This window comes from Brachyhypopomus gauderio, chromosome 5, assembly GCF_052324685.1.
Source record: "Brachyhypopomus gauderio isolate BG-103 chromosome 5, BGAUD_0.2, whole genome shotgun sequence".
NCBI classification, from domain to species: domain Eukaryota; kingdom Metazoa; phylum Chordata; class Actinopteri; order Gymnotiformes; family Hypopomidae; genus Brachyhypopomus; species Brachyhypopomus gauderio.
Window position 1 is genome coordinate 11,700,888 of NC_135215.1, and position 24,083 is coordinate 11,724,970.

The 24,083-nt window shown below is 41.5% G+C and overlaps 1 protein-coding gene across 2 annotated transcripts; it reads right to left on the minus strand.

Moving 5' to 3' along the window:
- Positions 1 to 279: 279 nt before the first annotated feature.
- th (tyrosine hydroxylase) lies at positions 280 to 5,403 on the minus strand. 2 transcript variants are annotated; one of them, XM_077005696.1, is made up of 13 exons: positions 5,182 to 5,403; positions 4,168 to 4,371; positions 3,287 to 3,455; positions 3,108 to 3,196; positions 2,962 to 3,029; positions 2,808 to 2,858; positions 2,262 to 2,407; positions 2,001 to 2,136; positions 1,836 to 1,905; positions 1,688 to 1,744; positions 1,459 to 1,554; positions 1,215 to 1,348; positions 280 to 1,125 (listed from the first exon to the last, which is right to left on the minus strand). In XM_077005696.1, the coding sequence occupies exons 1-13, from the start codon at positions 5,263 to 5,265 to the stop codon at positions 966 to 968; spliced, it is 1,464 nt and encodes a 487-aa protein (XP_076861811.1). In that variant the 5' UTR covers positions 5,266 to 5,403; the 3' UTR covers positions 280 to 965. The 2 variants fall into 2 exon arrangements, with proteins under 2 accessions (XP_076861811.1, XP_076861812.1); XM_077005697.1 differs by lacking the exon at positions 5,182 to 5,403 and adding an exon at positions 4,946 to 5,050.
- Positions 5,404 to 24,083: the final 18,680 nt, after the last annotated feature.

Here is a 24,083-nt window from a genome sequence, read left to right on the forward strand (position 1 = left end):
TGCAGAGATGTTTGGTTTAATGCTGAAATGCATCCAAATGGTGAAAATGGACAGGACCAGCAGGAAGTGTACAACATCTGTGTTTGCAAAGTAAATGTTATATCTGTGTCATTGTTTCATTATCTGGGTTGTGAAATTTAGGAAATAAAATTTAATGTACTCTTTAGAAGTTGTTTGTGGATCAGTATTGAGGGTGTTGCAGTCATCAGGTCACAAAGGTCGCTCATATGAAAGTTCAAGGGGTGAAAAATAAGCCACTCATGGTATATTATTTTAAAATGGTTTAATTTTTCACTATGTTGATTTTATATTAGCAGCACTTGGCACAGCCCAAATTATGAATTTGAATTGGCCAACACAATACAAGAAGCAGGACTTTACACATTCACCTGCAAAGTAGAGCAACAGTATGATAATAAAACAGATTTCATTGCTTTGTGAATCACATTTGGAAAACTTCTGACAATGCTTGAGAATAAAATGTTCACTGATGTCAGGAGAACAGGAGAATACTTCAAATTATTAACACTTAGGGTGACCATATATATTGAAAATATACATTCATAACTGAAAGAGATTAAGATTTAGGTATATTTGTACAGGCATTCTATAGGCCTATATAGGCATTATTATAGGCTTTCTTATACATTTGTAGTTCACTTTTAAGGAAATAGTCATTTGAATAATTTTTTAATAAATAGAATGTGGATTTAGTAATTTCATATCCTTCATATACAGTTGGAAGTAGCTTTTGCAAAAAAAAGTCACATTTTTGGCACAAAATGAATAACAAAATCTTTGGAAACTAATTCTAACATACGTTTTCATGGCTAGAAGGTCCATCTTAGAAACAACAACTTCAACTGCAGCAAAAAAGTTCATGAAATAAAACAGACAGAAAATACAGTACACGATGAGGGACAGGGCATGAGGGACAGTGTAGTGGATGGCACGCCCGAGAGAGCTTATGCCAGCATGGTTAAGGCACCCGTGAGGATCTTCAGTTCATCTTTCACTGATTCCAGCACTTTTCTGATCTTTAAAGGGTTGTCGAGCACTTCAATGCTGTATGTATAAGGGTCAAACCTCACAGAAAATGGCCTCTTGATTCTCGTAGAATATATTCTATCATTAAAGATAAACACATAAATATTACTGCTTCAATCTGAGAAATCCATTGCCTGCTTGTGTTGAGACCATCATGTTATATTTACCTCAGTTTTTCTTTAGCATCTGAGAAGCTCTCAGACACAAAGTAGACTGACTGGTAAGTCTGGTCTTGGTATGGTTGCACAGCTACAGTTTCTGGATCAAACTCACGTTTCTCTGTGTCCTCTAAAAGGGCGTGCTGGCAAAGAGAAAAATGTAAAACATGGTCAAGAAGAACACACCCATATCACATAAATAGTTCTGGTACCTGCACAATAAAGTCTAGTTCACCTAAAAAAAGACACTCACCACCAGCTCGCCATATGATGAAAGAAGACCTGCTCCATACGCTTTCAACGTATCTCCCTGCTTACAGAGTCCAAACTCCACCGTGAACCAATAAAGCTGAAAGCAACACAAAACCAATCAATCAAATACAAGCCCTAGAAATGCAGTACAGAGTAAGCAGGAAAGTCTCCTACATAGTGTAATAGAATCATAGGAATGGGGAGGAGCAGATGAAGACTGAGATACTCACTGTTGACAGTTTCTCAATGTCTTCCTCTGATGCACCAAGAGAGGCAAGACCAATGTTCTGGAAATATATTGATACAAGATGCATATTTAATATTTCATAGGACTTATCAAAACAAACAAAACTGAGAGAAGCTGTATAATGTATTTACCTGAGAAAACTGAGCAAATGTTTTATCAGCTAACATAGGTACATGGCCAAGGAGCTCATGAACACAGTCACTGGAAAGAGAACAAGACTCAATTTTCAATAAATACAATGAAGTCATTACATTTTAGGACACTTGAATGTGAACATTCAGAGGGCAGAGCCTTACGGTTCTGGGGAGTGCATGGGGGAAGAGGCATGGCGGATGTACTGTGTGCACTGAAACACACGGAATGCCAGACTGGCCAGAAAGTCTCGTGCTGATAGAAGACCTGCCACTGGTCTCAGTTGGAAGCCTGTACGCTCTGAGGTAGACAGAGAGAGACACAGACAGCAGAAATTATAGCCACAGAAATGTCTGTTGTAGTCTTCTCATGCATGCCAAACTGCTCTAGATTCCATCCATCCATCCATCGACCCACCCACCCACCTTTTAAAAAGTACGACACGTCCTCTAGCTGTGGGATGCAGTTGGGACTGTAGCCACAGTGTTTCTCCAGCAGCTGAAAAGCCTCTAAATGCTCATTACATGCATGAGTGGTGTACAGGTCCCTAAGGGTACTGTACACCTCTCTCCTGCCAATATACAGAGAGAATGAGGGAGAGGGGAGGGACAGAGACATGGGGGAAGAATTAGTTAAACTATATAAAGCATATAAATACATTTTACTTTACTAGTCTGTTACTTCTGATCTTGCAACAGGTGAGAGAAATTCCTCAATGATTTCCACATCAAATCACAAATCTCATACAGTGAACATGCACAGCTGGGCAGGTGACCTGTGTAAACCAATTCTGCATCAAGGTGGCTGAGTTAGCACAGCATGTTACTACTGAGTTAGACCAAGGGTTAACAAAACTTAACAAATCAAATAATCTGTAAATACAGTAAAGGACATATATTAAGTTTGCATATTTAAAGGTACAGGTTGTAATTGTTTCATTATCATTTGCTGTATAATTTAACAGCTCCTACCATGTCCCAATTTCCTCTTCTGTATACTCAACTCTAGGGATTGGCTCACCACTGAATAGAGACAAATAAAAATTTTCAAATCAGTCAAATCTCTGTAAAATATCAACATATCAGTAGAATGATTGGCAAGGGCTAGTGTGTTGCCTTAACCTACTGTTTGTATTTGAAGGCAATATCCCCTATCATCTTTCTCCGTTTTCTGTACACAGGATCTGTGAAACCCTATGGGTGAGAATGTTGGGACAGAATATTATGAGAGTTCAGTCTGTCTTGTAATGTTTAAGAGGTAAATATACATACTGGGTGATCCTGGTCCAAGTCTGGATCAAATTTGGTGATCAGGTGGTGGCATTTATCCAGTTCTGCAATGTTCTTTGGAAACCAGTGGACTGAAGAGAATAAATGAAATTTCTCCAGTGCAATCTAAAAAGAAGGCATTGTTTGCACATTGTACTGATAAATAGGAATATAACTCTTACATTTAACCTCTTTAGTAGTTCTGACATCCTCTGCGATCCTTTTCAGGGAACTGACAAGGGTGCTGACATCTGATAGATGAACTTCACATCTCACAAAGTATTCCAGATCTTCCACACCATCTTTATGCTTCCGTCTTGTCTCCAGATGGTGCATCCTGGCTTCAAATGTCTATACATGAAGAATAAGAATTTATTTCTCCAAACAGCAAAACTGAAAAGGCTACAAATGCCGACTTCAGACGCCGACTGAAGACCCACCTCTTTCAAGTGCACTTTACATAATTATGCTTTCGTCTACTGTGCTTTATCGTCTCTTTCCTCAGGTGTTTGTTATAGGTATTGCTTACTGTCTTTTTCTAAGGTATTATGCATAATTGGGTTACAGGAATTGCTTACTGTCTTTTTCCTCAGGTGATGTGTATATTCAGGTATAATAATGACTTGGCATAATTGTTAGGTGTCATATGACTTTTGTCTTGTGGTTTTTCCAGCTTAGAGTACCTTGTGTTCAGGACTATCTATACTACCTTGGAGATTCCAAGCAACTACGTAGCACTTTTGTAAGTCGCTCTGGATAAGAGCGTCTGCTAAATGCCATAAATGTAAATAAATGTAAATAGGAATATCTGCATGAACAGATTGCCCAATGGATTAGTGAGGCATAAGTTCAACTTTCCTGCACCACTGCTAAAGTTACCTAAATGTTTCAGGCCTATGGCTAAACCTAAAATTTGAATTATTTGAATGTATTTTTTTCACAGAACCATCTGACCACCTAGCAATGCATACGCAATGCATACACAATACATATATACCATATAAATAGAAACAGAAGAAATGCCAATCAGATTTTCGACTGTTCTGTTTGCATAGACTCCTACCTCGAAAACCTTCAGGGTACGGGACAACGCGGGACTCTTCGCACTCCTCAGAGTGAAGAACAGATTGATCATGGCCTTCCCATCCTCCTCCTCGAAAACTATCTGTTCGTTCGCTTCTCCCGCCTCTGCTGCGGCGGCCGCCGCCTCGCGCTCCTTCCTCGCGTCTTCTATCAAGCTTTGCCGCCGCCCCACAAACCTAGGAGACTATCCAAAATAAAAGTGCGCTTGAGAATCGCAGTGGTGGGATAAATGTTTTGGGGACTTTAAACGTAAGCGTTTCTTTAAGGTAATGGAACTAGATAGGTAGCTCATCGTATAGTTTACATTGTGCACACGGACGCCATTTACAGCCCCAGAATCTCAACAAAAAAGTACACAAATCTTTTGACAGGTATTTGCCGATAATCAAACTGAGCAGGTGCCTTTGTTTTATATAAAATAGAGTGAGCGTCGTGTTTAAAAACGAATCCACTTTCTTTACACAGTGTTCTACAGAGGGACAAATTATTCAAAGCTTTTCATCATTTTAAATATACAATTCTGTTTAACTTAGCACATTTCAACCACTTGAATATATCTATTTTCTCCAAAGAGAAGCAAGAAAACAACATAATCGGATTTGTGCAAATTGCATTGTAACCAAGACTTGGGTACTGAAGGGTTACAGAGGAACCTGTTTAAGGAGAGTAGCTCTCCTGGATGAATGTGAAACGATTCACATCTTCAAAAGGTCATAGGAATTCCAGTGCAATCAATGCAAACATGTTGTACTTTATACCTAGTAAAATGTCGCGCTTGAGTTTCTATAATAGTTACTTCTGTACTTTTCGTTGTTGTTATCACTTAAATAAGTGCGCAGCACTTGGGAACGACAAAGACGCACGCAAGAACGTCTTCCAGGACAAGCTCCACGTAGCGTTCTTAATAACAGCAAATGACAATAACGCAGAGGAAATGTTTTTGTTTCTGTGTGATAATCAGACTAAATGTAGATATATCAATCTTGACTCTTACCGTGATAGAATCGGAGCGCTCCAGTTCAGATGTTGCTCTGCGCATGCTTTTTGTGGATGATGTTGAACTGTTTGAATTCGGCATACCCAACTTTTAGTTTAGTTTAGTTTAGTTTAGTTTTTTCAAAGATTAAATTGGTCCGAGATGTCTTGTTCCGTCTGAGAGTGCAGGGTATGCTTCTCCATCAGTCGCCGCCGTATCGCCATATTTATAGTGGCAATTTCTCTTTTCTGACGTCAAACACAGACCCTCTCATTTTCACCGTCAAACATTTCATAACCACTTATACCCCGTTCTCGTTTTATTCAAACCTATTAGCATTGCATCCACTGTCATTTTCCAGGTATTAATGAGGAAAAAATGGACAAGTGTGTGACCAATAAACGCGGGATTTTGGAATCATTTAGAAAAGGAAAAAATACACTATATATCATTGTATAATGATAATTGATAATTACATTAATAATTTAATTGTTGTTATAGAAAGGAGAACCACACATTTAACGTATGTTGGTGGGTTAACATGTGACTGTTACATTAAAGTTACTCTGTATCTGTAAAGGAACATTTCAATGCTAACAGGATTCATATGGTTATGTTCATATTCAGCTGTTTATGTGCTCGTAACAGCTAACACTGAGAAATCCATCTAAAGTTCATAGCGATATGCGATGGAAACTAGTAGCATTTTAATTATACAACAATTAAAATAGCTTTTTTAAATTATTTATGCAGTATTTATCTTGTACAATATGTACAGTATTTATCAGTTCAGTGTAGGCCTACAACAATGTAAATGAAACAATGGTGATTTTATTGTAAAAGGGTTGATGTAAAAAGTCGGTTTTACTGTAAAAAGAATCCTGTATCCTATTTCTCTGATTTTACCGTAAATCATTGTGACACTACTAAATTTGGTATCATGCACATTATGGAAAGTCACTCCTAAGCCTGAAGGCAAAAGTCAGCCGTAGAAAATTGAGTCACTTTATCAGCTCAATTCAATATCCATAGCCAGCCTGCTCGCCAAATTCGATTGCGATTAAAACCTGAGTTGTTTTCTGTCCCTGGTCTGTAGTGATCGCTACCTTCAACCAAGAACAGTGTGAAACGTGATTAAAGACACGATGCACGAGGCCCACAGGCATGGCAGATTAGTCTTCGTTTTGGCATCGGATGCTATCGCAGCTCGAAGTGCCGATCAGAAGCAAAGGAGTCTAGAGCGCGCAGCAGAAACGCTAAAGAGCACGAGCGTTGCCCAGGGGCTGCGCACAAAAAGGGCTTCCGTTATTGAGAAGGACAGGGGCGGAGATTAGGCACACTGACATTAAGACAAAGCGCAACGATTTTCCACCTTGTTTTCAGTCAGATTGGGCATGAAATCCGAATGCACTTTTATATTGTATCTTGAAGCTGGATGCCTATATGACGTTACAAAAGTAGATAAATAAAACAAATATATACATATGGAAAGCTTTTGACAGCGATTTGTCATTTATCAAATGTTGAATAACTGTGCAGGTGCCTTTTATTGGCTTTGTTTGAAACATTGCAGTAGTATTTAAAAATTAAAACGCTTTCTTTCAACAGGGCGTATTTTAAATATAGCATAGTAAATTAACGACTTGAATATTTATCCTCCATTTTCTCTCAGGAGAAACAAGAAAACTCGTATAACAATAAAGCAGATTTATGTAATGTGCATTGTAACCCATGAAATAGTCACTGATGGCCTAAATATAACGACACTGAAAGTAAAGCAGGAGAAATAGCGGAGGTAATAAATCATACTTCATTTAAAAAATGTAACCCCGGTTTTTACTTCAATGAGCCCGTACTGTGTGGCAGTCGTGATAATGCTGCCTTTACTGTTATAAATACTTTAACATTTGTGTATGATTTTATTTCCATCTATGAAAAATGTTTCACACAACTGGTTTCTTCATCACAATAACTAAAGAAAATGTGCACTTTCACGGAGTTTTGACTTTCAGTCGAGAACCTTGGCTGGGCTGAAAAAACTTCATGCAGTTCAAACAGTGGCAGCGGTTGCCTTATACAGAAGGTCCTCAACAAAGTAAGCCTGAATCCCTAGAGTCCCTCCTCAGAGTCATCTGTAAGACAGGGCAGCCCGACTAAATGAACGATCTTTTAGGGGATGACAGAGGTGGAATATTGTTTACAGAACATAAAATTTAAAAGGTCCATTCTAGATCACTATAATTCTCTGCAAATATTCTTTTAAATTCTACCAATATTCTTTGGTTCTGATATGAACAAATACTTGAAATGTATATAATCGTTTTAGAGACTCTACCTCATAACAGCTTTTCTCTCAAACCAATACAGTTGCTGAGTAGATTCCAGCAAATGAAGCATTTTGGCCAACTCAACTGTCATCAGTTATCTTAAAAAAACACAGGTCTTTATTTGGACCTGTAGTTTGATGGGGGACCATCTAGGATCTTGTATTGCAAGATAACGTCCGCAGAAGCACACACTTCTGACAATACTGTGTGATAGACTGTTTTAGTGCACCTCACCAATCTGGTTCACAAAGGACACTAGAATGGTACGGCTTTTGTTGAGCAGCTGCACCTGGGACAAGATATGATTGAAGCATTAAAACCAATACCATTTACAATACATTAAAATCATTTTTGCAAACAATGCCTATGACCCTGTACAAGACTTATTAAAAGGCATAGTATCACATGACCTTGCCATGTTCACACAGAAATGTGTCTCTAAAGTAAAGGCTGGTAATAATAATCTTTATTTGTATAGCACCTTTCATACAAACATTTTACATTTACAAAGTGCTTTGCTTCTGATCACAGAATACATCCTAGGTAATAGAACGGATAGGCCAGAATTCAAGACACCATTGAATCAGACTACTATTACACTACAGGAGTCAATGTCATTACCAAGTGTTTTGCAAGTTTTGCAAGACATTTGCCAAGAACCATAGACAGACATACAATTTAAGAACAACGGCAAGTGGTATCAGCTGAGTTAGTGCTCTGGTAAGAACTCCACAAACAGGTGAGTCTTCAGTCTACGCTTGAAGATAGCAATAGACTCTGCAGTCCTAGCAACTAATGGAAAATCGTTCCACCATCTTGGAGCCAGGACGGAGAACAGTCTCCAGCTTTGTCTTCCATGAGACTTTAAGCATGGAGTTTCAAGTCGAGCCAAGCTTGAGGTTCTGAGTGTTCCGAGAGACTTACTTTTGTTTGTGCAGCCTCAAATGTCGAACAACGTTTGAAGTGGTTGCATCTCCATCTCTTATCCTGACTCCACATGTCTTGCATGTCGCAGTTCTTCTTTTATTCACAACAACATAATCTTTATAATTGAACAGGATAATTTTTGGGAGCATGTTGCCTGTCCTTTTCGCACAAATTCAACACTGCTGCCCCCCCTCTCCCCTGATCGGCTGCAGAACTTGTAGCTAGATTACGGTTTAAGATTTCTCAAGATTTCTTTAATAGTGGTTTAACCATTGCAGTTTTAAAAATGTTAGGGAATTCTCCCAATTGCAGAGACTGATTAACAATAGTTAGAACTTCATTAACTAATGAGCTCAGAACCTGCTTGAAAAAGCATGTTGGTTAAGGGTCCAGTTCACAAGTAGAGGATTTTAGTGATGAAATCACATCAAGTAGTGTTACCATGTTAACTTCTTGGAAATAAGACATATTAAAGTTAGGCTGAGTAACTGATATAAGGGTTGATAGTCTATTAGTGCTTGTTGCTATGTTCTGCCCTATACTAGTAATCTTGTCCCTAAAAAATATTGCAAACTTATCACATTTTTCAACTGAAACAGTCTCAGGGAAGACACAGGAGGTGGGGTTTACTAGCTGATCTATACCTCTGAACAAGACAGCGGAGTTATTATTGGATGAATTGATTAAGGTAGAGAAATAGTTTTTCCTTGCTGATTTCACTTCACTGTTGTAATTCTGCAATGTAGTTTTATAAATATCAAAATGTACTTGCACTGCTAAGAAGCTTTCTGGACTTTTGAAATAACCAGCGGCATATGTACTCATTTCTTGACGATTTTATTTTCATTTACAAACTTTTTTTTTTTTTTTCTTCATTGAATTATTTATGTTTATTATAGATTATCTTCGTGCCATGTGGGAATTTGGGGAGGGGGGAATGGGGAATGGAGGGAAGGAAACTCATGTAAGAGTCATAATGTTTGAATGTATGTTGTATTATTCTCCTCCATCCATTCAAAAAGAAAAACAATAAAAATATTTGATCACAAAAAAAAATGTACTTGCAATTTTGACATTCGCCAACGTCTCTCAGCCTGACTACAATCTTGCCTAAATTTTACAATAGATGTAGTGTTTCTCCAGGGCATCTTTAATTTTACCAGAGATTATTTTAGTTACCTTTGGTGCCACAGCATCAATACAGTTCCTAACTCTGTGTGTGAATGTTTCAACTAGCTCATTCCCATTTTCTGAGAGAGGAGGGAGGGACTGCATCATGTCTGTGAAGGCCACGGCACTGCCAGCACTGAGATACTTGGTTATTGTGCGCTTTTTACTGAGTGTTCTAGTAGATAATGACCAGTGTTTGGAACATTACTTTAAAAAAGTAATTAGTTATAGTTACTCACTACTTGTTCAAAAAAGTAACTGAGTTAGTAACTGAATTACTCTATAATAAAAGTAACTCGTTACCAGGGAAAGTAACTATTTGCATTACATTAAAAAAAGTTATATGCCAATGAATAATGGATTTTTTGAAAAAACAGTTTTCACAGTCAGTTGAAATGAGTATATGAGAAAGGTGTTTACCTTTTGATATTTATTGCACATCAAGAGACCAGTGCAGGATAAAATCCTTTAAAATCCCAAATCTTCGTTAAAAAAAAAAAAAAAAGCAAAAGTAAACAGTTACACTACATAAAGTGCATTTACATCTATCAAACTAAATTCTCTCAACCTGAGATAACTGGTTTGCTCACAACAGAAGTAAACTTAACAATAAAACCTCTATTCTTAATTAAATAAATCAAATACCGAGTCTGGTAGACATTCAGGAACTTCAAGAATTTTCTTAAATAATGTTTATCGCCACCTTGAAAATGCTAATTTTTCTTCTGCTTGCTCCTGACTTGCCATTTCTGCCTCTTCTCTGTTTGTGTGTAACGTATTGACCAGACAGAGAGGGATCCAACTGCGGAAGTATACCGCTTTTATTCAAATGAGTCACGTTTACAAGAAACGGCACGAGTATCACTAGCGCTAGGTGTAGTAACAACAGCAGCATTTTTGTGGGATGGTCAGGACGGTCCAGGGTCATAACGGGGGGGCAGAATCCGGGAGGTACAGGAGGGCTAGACAGGAGGCGAGGTCTGGAGAGAAAGCAAGGGTCAAAGCACAGGAGATCGAACAGGCAATGGAAACGCTTGGTATGCTGCATGGGAACGGCAATACTTCGTGACGAGGAAGTGGTGGGAAGGTGTATATATGTGACTGAAAAGGGGGCGTGGTAATTAGTAGCAGGTGTAGCTGGGAGGGACATATCAGACGGCATTCCTTACAGTACCCCCCCTCAAAGGAGCGTCTCTTGGCGCTCTACGACGAGCCGGGGGTTGACCGCGGCGTCGGGGTGCCGGAAAGTTAGGGTGCGCAGCGTGGAAGTCCGCAATCATAGTGGGGCAGAGAACATCCCTCGCTGGGATCCAGGCACGCTCCTCGGGGCCATATCCTTCCCAGTCAACCAGGTATTGGAGACCCCCGCGTCGGCGTCGGGATTCCAACAATTCCCGGACTATATAGGCAGGACGACCATCGATGTCCAGAGGGTCCGGAGGCTTGGCAGACACGGGAGGAGTGGTGAAAGGGCTGTAGTGAACTGGTTTCAGGAGAGAGACATGGAAGACAGGGTGAATGCGGTAGTGTGTAGGTAAGAGGAGTTTATATGTAACTGCGTTGACTCTGCTGAGTATCTTAAACGGTCCGATGTAACGTGGGATGAGTTTTTTGCTCCGGTGTTTCAGATTAAGGTCCCGTGTCGATAGCCATACCCTCTGTCCCGGGTGATAGATCAAAGCAGGAAGACGACGGCGGTCTGCGTTGAGCCGGCGCGTATGTAGGGCGCGACATAAATGAACATGTGCCATTTCCCAGGTGCGGGCACTGCGCTTCAACCACTCGTCCAAAGCCGGAACGTCGGCAGGTGTCTTGTCCCAGGGAAAGAACACAGGTTGGTAACCATAAACACATTGAAAAGGAGTGAGTTTAGTGGCGGAGTGCACAATTGAATTCCGGGCGTACTCTGCCCATGGGAGGTACTTATGCCAATCGTGTTGGGAGACGCAATACTGTCGTAGAAACCTCCCTAACTCTTGGTTGTACCGCTCTACTTCACCGTTTGGGGGTGGTAACCCGAGGTTAAACTGACTGTGATACCAAGAAGCTTGCAAAACTGTTTCCAAACTCGGGAGGTAAACTGCGTCCCTCTATCAGAGAGAGAGAGAGAGACGGGCACATACTGCTTACCCTCAGGACATTCATCTGGACTAGGATCAGTGCGTAGAGCTTCGTCCAGTTCTTCTTGTACGTCCCATCTTATGGCTGCGAGGAAGCAGGAATCTTGCAGAATTCGCTCAAGTGCTTTGACTGCCTCGTCCTTCTCGTAGATCCGTGAGAGTGCGTCTGCCTTGACATTCTTAGACCCCGGTCTGTAAGATACAGTGAAGTGAAAACGGGAAAAAACAGTGCCCACCGGGCTTGTCGTGGATTCAGGCGTCTGGCCGACTTCAAGTACTCAAGATTCTTGTGGTCAGTATAAACTATAAAGGGATGTTCCGCTCCTTCTAACCAGTGACGCCATTGTTCAAGGGCGAGTTTGATGGCCAGGAGTTCTCGGTTTCCGACATCATAGTTCATCTCAGCAGGTGACAATTTCCTGGAAAAGTAGGCGCAGGGGTATAACTTAGGAGGGTTCCCCTGCCGCTGTGAGAGAACAGCGCCTACTCCTACTTCAGAGGCATCTATCTCCACGATGAACTGGAGCTGTGGGTCGGGAAGATGCAGAATGGGAGCGGACGTGAAAGCCTTTTTGAGGAGTGAGAACGCTCGGTCCTCTTCAGCTGTCCAGGTGAAGCGCCGATTTCCCCCACCCCTTAAGAGATTAGTCAAAGGGGCTGCTAACTCACCAAAACCACGGATGAAACGGCGACAGAAGTTCACAAACCCCAGGAATCTTTGTAGTTCTTTCGTGGGGCGGGGCGTCGGCCATGTCGTGACAGCCTCCACCTTTCCAGAATCCATGGAGATCCGACCAGGGGAGAGAGTACACCCCAGGAACGTCATTGATGAGCGATGAAACTTGCACTTCTCTGCCTTTACATAGATTATGTTCTCGTAGGCGTTGTAGTACAGCAGAGACGTGTCGGACGTGTTCCAAAACAGAAGGGGAGTAAATCAGAATGTCGTCAATATAAACGAATACAAATTTATCTATCATATCGTGGAAGATCTCATCCATGAATGCTTGGAATACGGAGGGGCTGTTTGTCAGTCCATACGGCATTACTAAGTACTCGTAGTGCCCTCTGGCGGTAACAAAGGCAGTCTTCCACTCATCGCCCTCTCTGATACGGATCAGGTTGTAAGCACTCCGTAAATCCAGCTTTGTGAACACGTTAGCTCCCATAAGGCGTTCCTGTGACGTGGCGATAACAGGGAGATGGTACGCATACTTGGATGTAACGGCGTTCAGGGCACGGTAATCGATACAAGGACGCAATCCCCCATCCTTCTTTTCGATGAAGAAGAAACCGGCCACTACTGGAGAAGTGGAGTGTCGAATAAACCCTTTCTGTAGAGCTTCAGTGACATAGGACTCCATCGCCAGATCTTCAGGACGTGACAGAGGGTAAGGTTTTGTCTTGCGAGGTAAGGCGGCTCCAGGTAAGAGGTCTATTGCGCAATCACAGGGATGATGAGGAGGTAGACGACAGGCGCTATCCTTGTTGAAAACGTCAGCGAAGCTTCGATACTGCACCGGGACGACGTCAGACAGAGGAGAGTCGGGGCTTTCCACCGAGGAGGACCGGAGGGGTAGGTGCATGCATTTGCTGAGGCAGCTGGCCTTCCACCGTATGAGCTCGCGTCTTTTCCAGGAGATTTCCGGGACATGTGTAGACAGCCATGGGAATCCAAGTATGATGGGATCTCAGGGTGTGGAGATGAGGAAGAATTCCCGCATTTCGCTGTGGAACAGGCCTACTCACAGTTCAACGGGACAGGTACGAAGCGTTATTATACCCTCGCCTATAGGTTGACCGTTTAGCGAATTCACCTTCAAGGGAGGTTCTACAGGTAAGGTGGGGAGGCTTAGGTGATGGGCTAGATCCCAATCTATAAAATCACCGGCAGCTCCCGAATCAACCAAAGCTGACAGGTGCGTGACTATACCTCCCCAGGATATTTGTACGGGTAGATTGACTTGGTTATTTCTTCGGGTAGCTAGTAAAGACTGACACATAAGTGGGGATCTACCCAGCCGCAAGGACTCATCAGCAGCATGAAGGCTAGTGTCACACATCTGGGATGGCGGTGTGCAGGATGCGGCGAGGGGGGAGTCAACACTATTAGAACGGTAGGTTCTCAACAATTTGTCAACGTGTATGGAAGCTTGGACGAATTCCGCTAACGTGAGGGTTTCACTCCTGCAGGCGAGTTCGACCTGTACATCCGTTTTCAGACCGCGGCGGAATACCGTTTTCAGGGCCGAGTCACTCCATCCACTCCCTGTGGCCAGTGTGCGGAACTCCCTTGCATAGTCGGCTGCACTTCGTTGTCCTTGTTGGAGTTCGTAAAGTCGGTCCCCAACATCACGGCCGTCTGCGGGATGATCAAAGACAGCTCTGAACAAGGCAGTGAACTGATTCTCGGACTGGAGAGCTGGGTCGTTAAAGTCCCACAACGCTGTGCCCCAAGTACCTGCTACACCCTTCTGCAGTTCGGTCTGGAATCGGGCACGGTGGTATGTGAAGTATATAGAACACTGCATGAGAAAATTTCGGCAGCGGTCAGGAGACCCATCGTAACGCTCAGGTTCTGCTACGGGGACGTTCATGGTTGTAGAAGCAGCAGCGGTGACCAGACGGACAGTTTCCTGGAGCGTAGTGATGTTTACCCCTTGATCTTGTATGATCTTCGCGAGTTGGTGAATCGTCTCGGTGAGTGTCACTTCTGCTGGATCCATGTCATAGGCGAAGTATTCTGTAACGTATTGACCAGACAGAGAGGGATCCAACTGCGGAAGTATACCGCTTTTATTCAAATTAGTCACGTTTACAAGAAACGGCACGAGTATCACTAGCGCTAGGTGTAGTAACAACAGCAGCATTTTTGTGGGATGGTCAGGACGGTCCAGGGTCATAACGGGGGGGCAGAATCTGGGAAGTACAGGAGGGCTAGACAGGAGGCGAGGTCTGGAGAGAAAGCAAGGGTCAAAGCACAGGAGATCGAACAGGCAATGGAAACGCTTGGTATGCTGCATGGGAACGGCAATACTTAGCAACGAGGAAGTGGTGGGAAGGTGTATATATGTGACTGAAAAGGGGGCGTGGTAATTAGTAGCAGGTGTAGCTGGGAGGGACATATCAGACGGCATTCCTTACATTGTGTCGTGTGTCACTGGTGTGCTTCGGTGTGCATGTAAAAACACTGGCTCTGATTGGCTACCATAACGCTCCCTTAGACAAAAAAAATGCTAATTTTTCTTCTGCTTGCTCCTGACTCGCCATTTCTGCCTCTTCTCTGTTTGTGTCGTGTGTCACTGGTGTGCTTCGGTGTGCATGTAAAAACACTGGCTCTGATTGGCTACCATAACGCTGCCTTAGCCAATCGCTTACTGACTTGTTAAGTTAAACAGGTGTTACACCGAGAACTGTGACCTATCGAGATCTGTTACTCCTCACTAGCCTGTCCGCTCGTATTACTGTTAGTATATCAATATATAGTAACGCACCACATTTAATGACCAGTAACGTCAATGGCGTTGTAACAACAGACAAAGTAATTAATTATATTATCCCGTTACTGACAAAATGACACTGTTACCTAACGCCGTTATTTTTAACAGCGTTATTCGCAATACTGATAATGACATTGAAAATACACCAAAATGGTAAGAGATTGCAACATCAGTAATTTCAGTAGTATTAATGTTTAGAATTTATCAAATCTAAAATGTGGCCGTGCTTATGAGTTGGGCCTGATACATGCTGTATGAGATCAAAAGAGTTAAGCATCCTCATGAATTCTGAAGTGATTGGATTTGTGGATATATCCATGTGAATATTAAAACATAATCAAAATCAATTAAAATCCTTGAAAGCATTTCTGCAAAATCTTCAAGAAAATCTGCAGTCTGGGAGGATGATAGATAACAATCAAAAGAACTGGATAAGTACTGTTGAGTTGTACTGCCAGATATTCAAACGTAGGATGTTCCCCTAATGAGATCTGCTTACAGCGGAATGCTTTATGGTAAAAACATGCAACACCACCACCTCTCTTATTTACTCTAGAGACATTAAAATAGTTAAACCCGGGAGGCTAAGCTTCATCACTATTGCTCCATTGCTATCAAGCCAAGTCTCTGTTAGAAAAATAAAGTCCAGACAATAATCTTCAATTCATTTAGCTATTATAAAAGACTTGTTTGTGAGTGAGCAGACGTTTAGTAAGGAGACTTTGAAGACTTGATGTATTTGATCAGCATCACTTACATCACTTTTGCATTTCACTGGGATCAAATGTTGTTTGTTACAATGTTGTGTACCCTTATGTTTTCTTCTGATTACATTTTTATTTAGATTCTGAGAGCCATGCCACCGGCTATTTAAAAGAACTGGAATGTAACACTGACTAGGAGCATGGGTTCCAGTGTGTCAGACCTGAGAATTCACTGAGTGTGCAGGAGAAGTAGGTGAGTTCCTACAAGACTGCAGACTGTAGTGTTGCAGAACCTCTTCAATCTCCTGGAGTTTACCTCTGAGACTGTGGACAGATTCTTTGACAGGAGATGGTGAGCTCTAGATGGTGAGCTCTCCCTTGCCACTGTCACCCTTGGCTTGCTCACTGGGGGCTAGGACTCGGCACTTGTAAAGCTGCTTTGTGACAACAACTGTTGTAAAAAGCGCTATATAAATAAAATTTGATTGATTGATTGATTGAGCTCCTTTGACTGACATTACTGACGTTACTGCTGGCGGTTGGGTGCAGGTTCCGCATGTGAGCGATTCCATACATTAGATTATCCACAAGCATTTGAGTCCCAGCCTTGTTAGGGTGAAGCTGATCAGGTTTAAAAAGCTCAGGATGCCTCCAAAGGATGTTGAAATTGTCAATGAAGTTTACCTTCCGATGTGCATAGGCTGTAGTGAGCCAGCTGTTTAGAGCCAGCAGTCTGGTAAAGTGACCACTGCATCGACGTGCAGTTGGTATCGGTCCAGAAATGAACACTTCAGACTGGGAAAACTCCAGAATGTCGAACAGATGGTTAAAATCCTGTTTCAGAATCTCAGACTGTTGTATGTAAACATCGCTAGAGTGGACATGTACAATCAGTCTTTCCGTAGCTGGCTGATCATGCAATATGCGTGGAATCATGGGTATCACTTCACAGACAGTAACACGTGGAAAGCAAAAGGCCTTAATACTGTTGCTCAATACAGGCTCTGATGAGTCCCCAATCAGCAGCGTTTTGGGCTGTGGCGGTGTTCCTCGTCTCCTTTCACCATTAATGCCTCGGCGGCTAACATGGTTAACATCCCAATGGCTAACATGGTTAGCACCCCGATGGCAGGGGTGTTTTAGAATTTCTAAATGAGCGTAAGGCAGAGAATGTGCTTAAGGTTTAGCACACCCGGTAAATAGATAGGCTACATGGGTTAGTTGTTTCAGAAATTGTGTTATAAGGACCACTTTTTGTGTCTTAGCAGCTCCAAAAACTGTACTATAGGTGACTGGATTTTCTGATTTCGCCTGATGTGCAATGAAACAGTGGAGATTAAATAGAAGCTGATCAAATGGTGAGGGAGGGAGTTACAGCTTTTACATCAGTGTTATCAGACCTTCACATATCCTGCCACAGAGACTCACATTTCCAAGGTCACCACTTGTTTGTCGATGAATTTGCACCAAAAGCCCCCTGCTTATAAAGCACAGAGAAATCTACCTCATAGCCCCTCTACTCACACAAGGGGCAGCATCACACGGTCACTCTACTGCAAAATGGCTGGTGAAGGCCAGCGCTACTTCTGTGCCAGGTGACTCACCTCTCCACACCCCCCACTGCCTCTTTGTTACAGACGTCGGTCCTGACGAGATGATGTCCCTCTGCCATTCAGTGCGTGCTTACTGTTTATTCTGGGGTTTTTTTTCTCTCCATTCTGAAAGTTAGAGAGGATCCCCAGCACTAAGCGCACAATTATGGCCATTATGTATTGATACGGCGGTCGCGTCCTCACATTGAGCACGGTGGTTCACTCCCAGCGTATAATTGTTAGACAGTGTAATTGCAGCATGCGCCCAGCTGGGTGATTATTCCTCATCCTCCTCGATTCTTTCTGTCTTTCTTTCTTTTGGCCTGTTGAATGCTCCCTCTGCCATGCCATTGTTTCTGTGTAGATCATTCGTTTTGCAAACTGGAAAAAAATACAACAAATAAATATTCTATTATTTTCAAACAGGATACATAAAACATTGATTATATTTATTATGCGTAACATTTCAAGATGCAGCACTGTATAGGAGTTCCTGTGTGATCGTAGCGGGAATGTGATACGTGGACGTACGTTGCTATAGAGGGAAAAATGCAACATTCAGTGGTCACTTTAATAAAGGCAATAAAAACAGCAGCTGAAAAGAAAAGACAAGGAAAGAAGGATGCACTTGTATGGCTTCCCACTTGTGGTTTTGTTTCTTCACCAGTCAGAGGCCACATGGACTGTACCAAAGCTCCAAAGCCTGTAAACAGGGACCTGGCTCTTATTGGTCATAGCCAGGGGCTGCAAACACAAACTGGTAAGTGCACTCTCATTTGATCAGGCTTTGCAGCCAGTCTAGCCTCCAACTCTGTGTTCCCTGAAAAAGAGGTGGAGACTTCTTAGATAATCCTTTTAGTTCTGAGGGCGGTGTTTCTGTGACAATTGTAACATCGTGTTCCTAAATATTCCACACAGAAAATAATTTTTGTAATGTTATATTAAATAAAGTCTAGCCCGACTTTGACACAAATTTCAAACACCAATAGGAGTTAAAAATGCTTCGTGCCGTCCTCAGCCTGTTCAATGTGGTGTGTGTGTGTGATGCGGGAGTAATTACCCTTTTGCTTTCCTGTGTGTCAAAATACAGCTGCCAAACAAAATGGCTAATCATGTAGAGTGCACTTTCATTACTTTGTACACATGTAATTTGTCAGAGGTGTCTGAGTGTTCTGAGCTGGATGGCTGCTCAGTGAATTGTGCACTGACTGCAGTTGAGTCATGACAGGCCTGTGATACTAACCCTGTAACCCTGCCCATACACATGGCAAAAGGCAATTCTTAATATCTTGCTTGTATGAATTTCTGCTAAACACAAATGTTTACAAACCACTTTCAATGCCTCTATTGTCTATTTTGACCCTGACCCAAAATCTACCATATTTACCATTTAATGTGGTTATTTTGTAGTTTTCCTATTCTCTCTCTCTCTCTCTCTCTCTCTCTCTCTCTGTCTGTCTGCATAAACGCTTGTTGGTTGGTGGAATCTTAACTCATGATTTTGATTTTACCAGTTTTTTTAAAGGAGAGGTAGACATTCAGTCTTTCAATGAGTGAGTCTATGGTTTAATAGTTTAACAGTTTGGATTCCGACGCAAAATTTGAGAAGCACTTTATAGATAACAGAAAGATTGAAAGACACCCCAGAACAGAACTAGACCATTTAAAGTCCTGCAGGTGTTAGTCTGTTCTTTATGATATAGTGCAGAGAACCCAATGGGAATTCCTTGATATTCCAAAACATTTTTCTGAAGATCTTTTTTTTTGAGAAATCGTCAATAATAAGTAGCAGGAACTTCAACCTGGTCAGTCTTTTACGGTAGTTCTTGAACTACTGGAGCAAAACACACTTGATTTGCTAATGGTGAGAGCATCAGGTTTCAGCTCCCTGGAATCACTGATGGTGGTGATGTTCTTGACTGCATTGTCATCAACACAGTTAACAAGACGTTAATGAGTTTTTTTGTACTGGACAAACTGTTTCTTGAACTTGAATACTCAAAATTGGCAATTCTGTTCTCCCTCTGAATAAGAAAGCACAAAATTGTATATAAATGAGTTTTAAGGCATGACGTAAGCCATAGTTTAATTGATGCTTGTGTAGCTTTGTTGTACCTGCAACTGATATATACAAGAAGAATTAACCCTTGAAATATTGTATGTACCTCATTATGTTATGCGTTCACTCAGAGTTGTATAGTAACGAAGTAGAACTACTTCACTACTGTACTTAAGTACTAAAATGCTGTATCTGTACTTTACTGGAGTATTATTTTTTTCTCCTACTTCCACTTTTACTTCACTACATATTTTCCATCAGTTTAATACTTTTACTCCGATACATTTTTTACGTGCTGTATAGTTACTCGTTACAATAATAAACATGTTAGCTGGCGCTGTCACCGGGTCAAGCGATCAGGCTGTCTTATGAGAAAACTGCGCATGCTACGGTCGCGTCTTGTTTACTCTGCTGCTGCCTTCGCTGAACACTTGAGCTTCGTAATCTAGGTTTACTTGACACTAGGCTTTTTTAGTCCCGCTCCCGCTTGCGCCAAAAAATCGCTTGTTTTAATCCCGCTCCCGCCCGCACCTGCTTGTTTTAGTCCCGCTCCTGCCCGCACCGGCCAAAAAATCCCACACCCGCCCGCCACATACACATTTCTGTCGCCCCCCGCCCGCAATCCTAATATGAATTGAATTAATTAGATTTAGTACTTGAAATTTTCTTATGTATTTATTAAAACAGCAATATAGCGATGGATCGCGCTGTCCTATTTCTTACCACAGTCCAAACACATGCTGTCAGGTGACGTACACCAACACTTTCTGATATCAATCACAACAAGCCGATTTCCCTCTCCATTAATTACAATGGAATATGACTTCCATACATCAGACTTTCCTGTAGTTGGCTTAATTGTGGTGTATTCGCCTGTTTTAATTGAATTTTCCACAGCTGAAACTGGTTGACCATCTACAGCAGGGGTCGTCAACCTATGGCACGAGGCATAATCACTGGCACGCGACACGCTGGACCAGCATCAGCAAAAATATATATAATTTAATATAAATTATTATATTAATGGATTATAATTTCAAGTAAAAAGTACCCCCCCCCCCCCCAATGGTTTGGAAGTATAGGTATCGGTATCGGCAATACTAACCAGTATCGTATCGGTATCGTATCGATACCAAAATTCCGAGTATCGCCCACCCCTACTTGACACGTCGTGACTGCCGCAAGGGTCCGCACAGCAAAAATTACGCAATTACGCATTACGCTCCGCCAATGCGCGTTGGCCACTCTCGATTTTTGTGCGTGCGAAGTTACAAGGTGAAATTCATGCACTTGTACGGCACTTTGAAGGTCCATTTATTTTCCAACACCTTCAGCTTGATTTACATATTTATACAAATACACATATATTCGAAAATATTCCAAATCTCATTAAAAGAGATGGTACCGTGTTTGGTAACAGCAGAAGAGTGCAGTAAGCACTAGTTAGGTTAGATATCTTAGCTAACTAACCTAATTATGTTCATGGCGTGCTGCAGAATTCACTTAACATTAGCTGGCAATAAAGGTGACGTGCTGACTAATCATGTGTCCATTTTTATAGTGTAGTGGTTTTATAGGGTAAGGGCATTTATTGAGGGTAAACGCAGGGCAGTAGGCTCACCCTTAGAATCCGATGGATGGATTTTACGTCCAAAATACACCTCGTTTTTTCAGCTAAATGAAGGCGAATTTGTACTTCTGCATCAAACCTACGACGTAGCGGGACATAGGTTATCTGTTTTTTGTGTACGAAGTGTTAACCCCAGTTTTTTAAGTACATACAGAACACTTGTATTTGTGATCTTTGACAGCTTTGATTTGTAAGTGATATATAAAAACAATTGATAATCAAACTTTGATGGCTTTCTTTAATTAATTCAAAACACAATACTTGTACTTTTTACTTTCAGTACTTGAGTAATAAATTTTAGACTAAACTACTTGCAATACTTAAGTACAAAAAATGCGGAATACTTCTGTACTTCTACTTAAGTAAAGTTTTTAAAGAACACTTCAACTTCTACTCAAGTCAATTTTTTGTACTTTTACTCAAGTATGGGCCTCTAATACTTTATACAACACTGCTTATTCCCAGTGAGTTGGGTCTCACCCTCTTATTTCCATTGAGCTGGGTCTCACCCTCTTATTCCCATTGAATGGGCCCAGTGGATCTACTTTGATCTTACTGTACAACTGTACATTGGTATTGTGCCTCACGGTTCCTGTATGATTTTATCTGTAGCTGGCCCGAGAGTTTGTAATATTGGCCTGTGTTGTTTAACAAGATTCATCAGACCAGGCCACTTTCTCCCAGTGCTGATGCTTATGTGCTCACTGTAGGATGTTTCGACCAGGGAGAGGGATTACTATGGGCACTCTGATTGCTCTGTAAATGTGCCATATTTGTCAATTGTGATTTTCACCTCAATCGAAATTTGTCCTCCACATTTACCCATCTGTGCAGTTGGTAAATGCACACACACACACACACACACACACACACACACACACACACACACACACACACACACTTGTACTTGTACTTTTACTCAAGTATGGGTCTTGAATACTTTATACAACACTGCGTTCACTTTGGATTCCTTCATATGTATTTTTAAACAATCAACTGTAAGATTAACAAAGTAAAGCAGCTACCTGTCACCAAAAAAACAATTCTGATGAAAGAGAGCTACTAACACTCATAAAACATTACACTGTAAAGTCTCTTTGGAAAAAGTTGTCACTTGTGATGGAAATTTGATGATTTCCATTTATATCAGGCTTTCTTAGTATACATTAAACACATTAGGGATAGGTGTTAGAGATCTTTTTACATATACATGTGTTGATCATGGCACTGAAGCCATTCTCGTGACTTCAGTAGGCCTCAGATGTGTGTGCATGTGTTCTCTGGCCTCGGCTGAGGCCTAATCTGATGTTCCTCTAGTGTTCCTAAACTGACCTCGCTGGAGACGCCAAATCTCTACTTGGAAGGGACTACGGCGACACTCAGTCTGTCATGACATCACGAGGATGCTGAGCGTGGAGGGGGCATGCGTCATATGCATCTGTCAAATCAGCGTTAATTATTTCATGTAGTGTCCCATCACATTTGGTTGATCACCTCGTGTTCACCTCATGGACACTGTGTGTATTGATGATTAAACGTATAAAAGATGAGAGTTTGGAATGGGGAATTAGCTCTCTCTGCTACAGACAGTGATGGCTAAGTTACCTTGAGAAAGTAATCTGATTACTGATTACTGATTACTCCTTTTAAAAGTAACTTAGTTACGTTACATATTACTTGATTTTAAAAGTAACTACGTTAGATTACAAGTTACTTTAGTAGTTACATTCAGCAGCAAAATAAATTTTTCCAATACTCACTTTATTGGAAGTGCATTTTTAGCAGTAACAATGTATTGAAGCAGGTTCGGTAACCGAGGCAGAAACTGCTTAATCCAAAAATCCCGAGGAGGGAAACTTTATTGATAAAGCAACCCTGGCGCGCGCGCGCGCAGGCCCCCCCCCCCCCCCCCCCCCCCCCAAAGTGTCACTTAAAGGGCGAGACTCGCCGTGAGGAGAGTATCTCCTGACATTACGTTTGTGTAGCTGCGCGGTATTATGTGTAAATTTATCTGTAAACGTAATACAAGCGAACTGGGGTGGGTTTCCCGAAACGTTCGTAGCGCTCAGTCAGACAGCTTGTGAAACGAAATACCATTACAATTTCAAGCATTTTAAAGTAGGCGACGTTAGTCAAAATTCCACTAACACAGCACTTTACAAACGTGGAACACAGTGCAACATTAAAATTCTTCAGGTAAATGTTCATTCCCGTTTTTCAGGGGTGTTTCTTTATACTACCACACATCGTTACGGGAGGACACTGCAAAAAATGACTTGTAAAACGTGCTCGCGCTCTCACAGGGTCGCGCGCAGCGTGCGGAGTCGAGCGTTACGGTCAGACACAAAAGTAGAACTGAGCCAAGAAGAAAGCAAAAATATATATTTTTACTAGGGAAAATAAAAATAGTAACACGCAATTATTTGGATAAGTAACTTTAATCTGATTACTGGACTGGAAATAGTAGCGCGTTATATTACTCGTTACCGAAAAAAGTGGTAAGATTAGAGTAACGCGTTACTAAGTAAAACGACTTCGCCTAATTCCCCTTATTAAATCTCGCTCTTCTCAGCGTTTGTGTCCGCCTCCTCGCTCCGCAGCGCGCTACGCGTTACAGTTCTTTGATATCGTATGAGTTCACATTCCTTTTTGCACTTTTTTATTAAGCAAATGTTTTGTCTTTGTTGCTTATTAAGGACATGTTAATGCATTTATATGCAGAAAATAGATGTATGTTGGTGCAATACACATATAGATCTGAATTCATTTAAAATGTGTTCTTATTGAGAATAATTTGTAGTGTCTTTCATATCCAATTATTTGAAGTGCGTGGTCATGTGGCCCTTCAATGATAGTGCTGAAAAAATTTTGGCCCTCTTTATCATGGAAGT

What these genes read in the sequence shown, in the direction of transcription:
- th (XM_077005696.1), bottom strand. Translation starts at nt 5,265, where the DNA reads ATGCCGAATTCAAACAGTTCAACATCATCCACAAAAAGCATGCGCAGA. An exon ending in AACTACTAAAGAGGTTAAAT is followed by an intron (nt 3,197 to 3,286) that starts GTAAGAGTTATA and finishes TATTCTCTTCAG; the next exon opens with TCCACTGGTTTCCAAAGAAC. An exon ending in ACTTGGACCAGGATCACCCA is followed by an intron (nt 3,030 to 3,107) that starts GTATGTATATTT and finishes TCTCACCCATAG; the next exon opens with GGTTTCACAGATCCTGTGTA.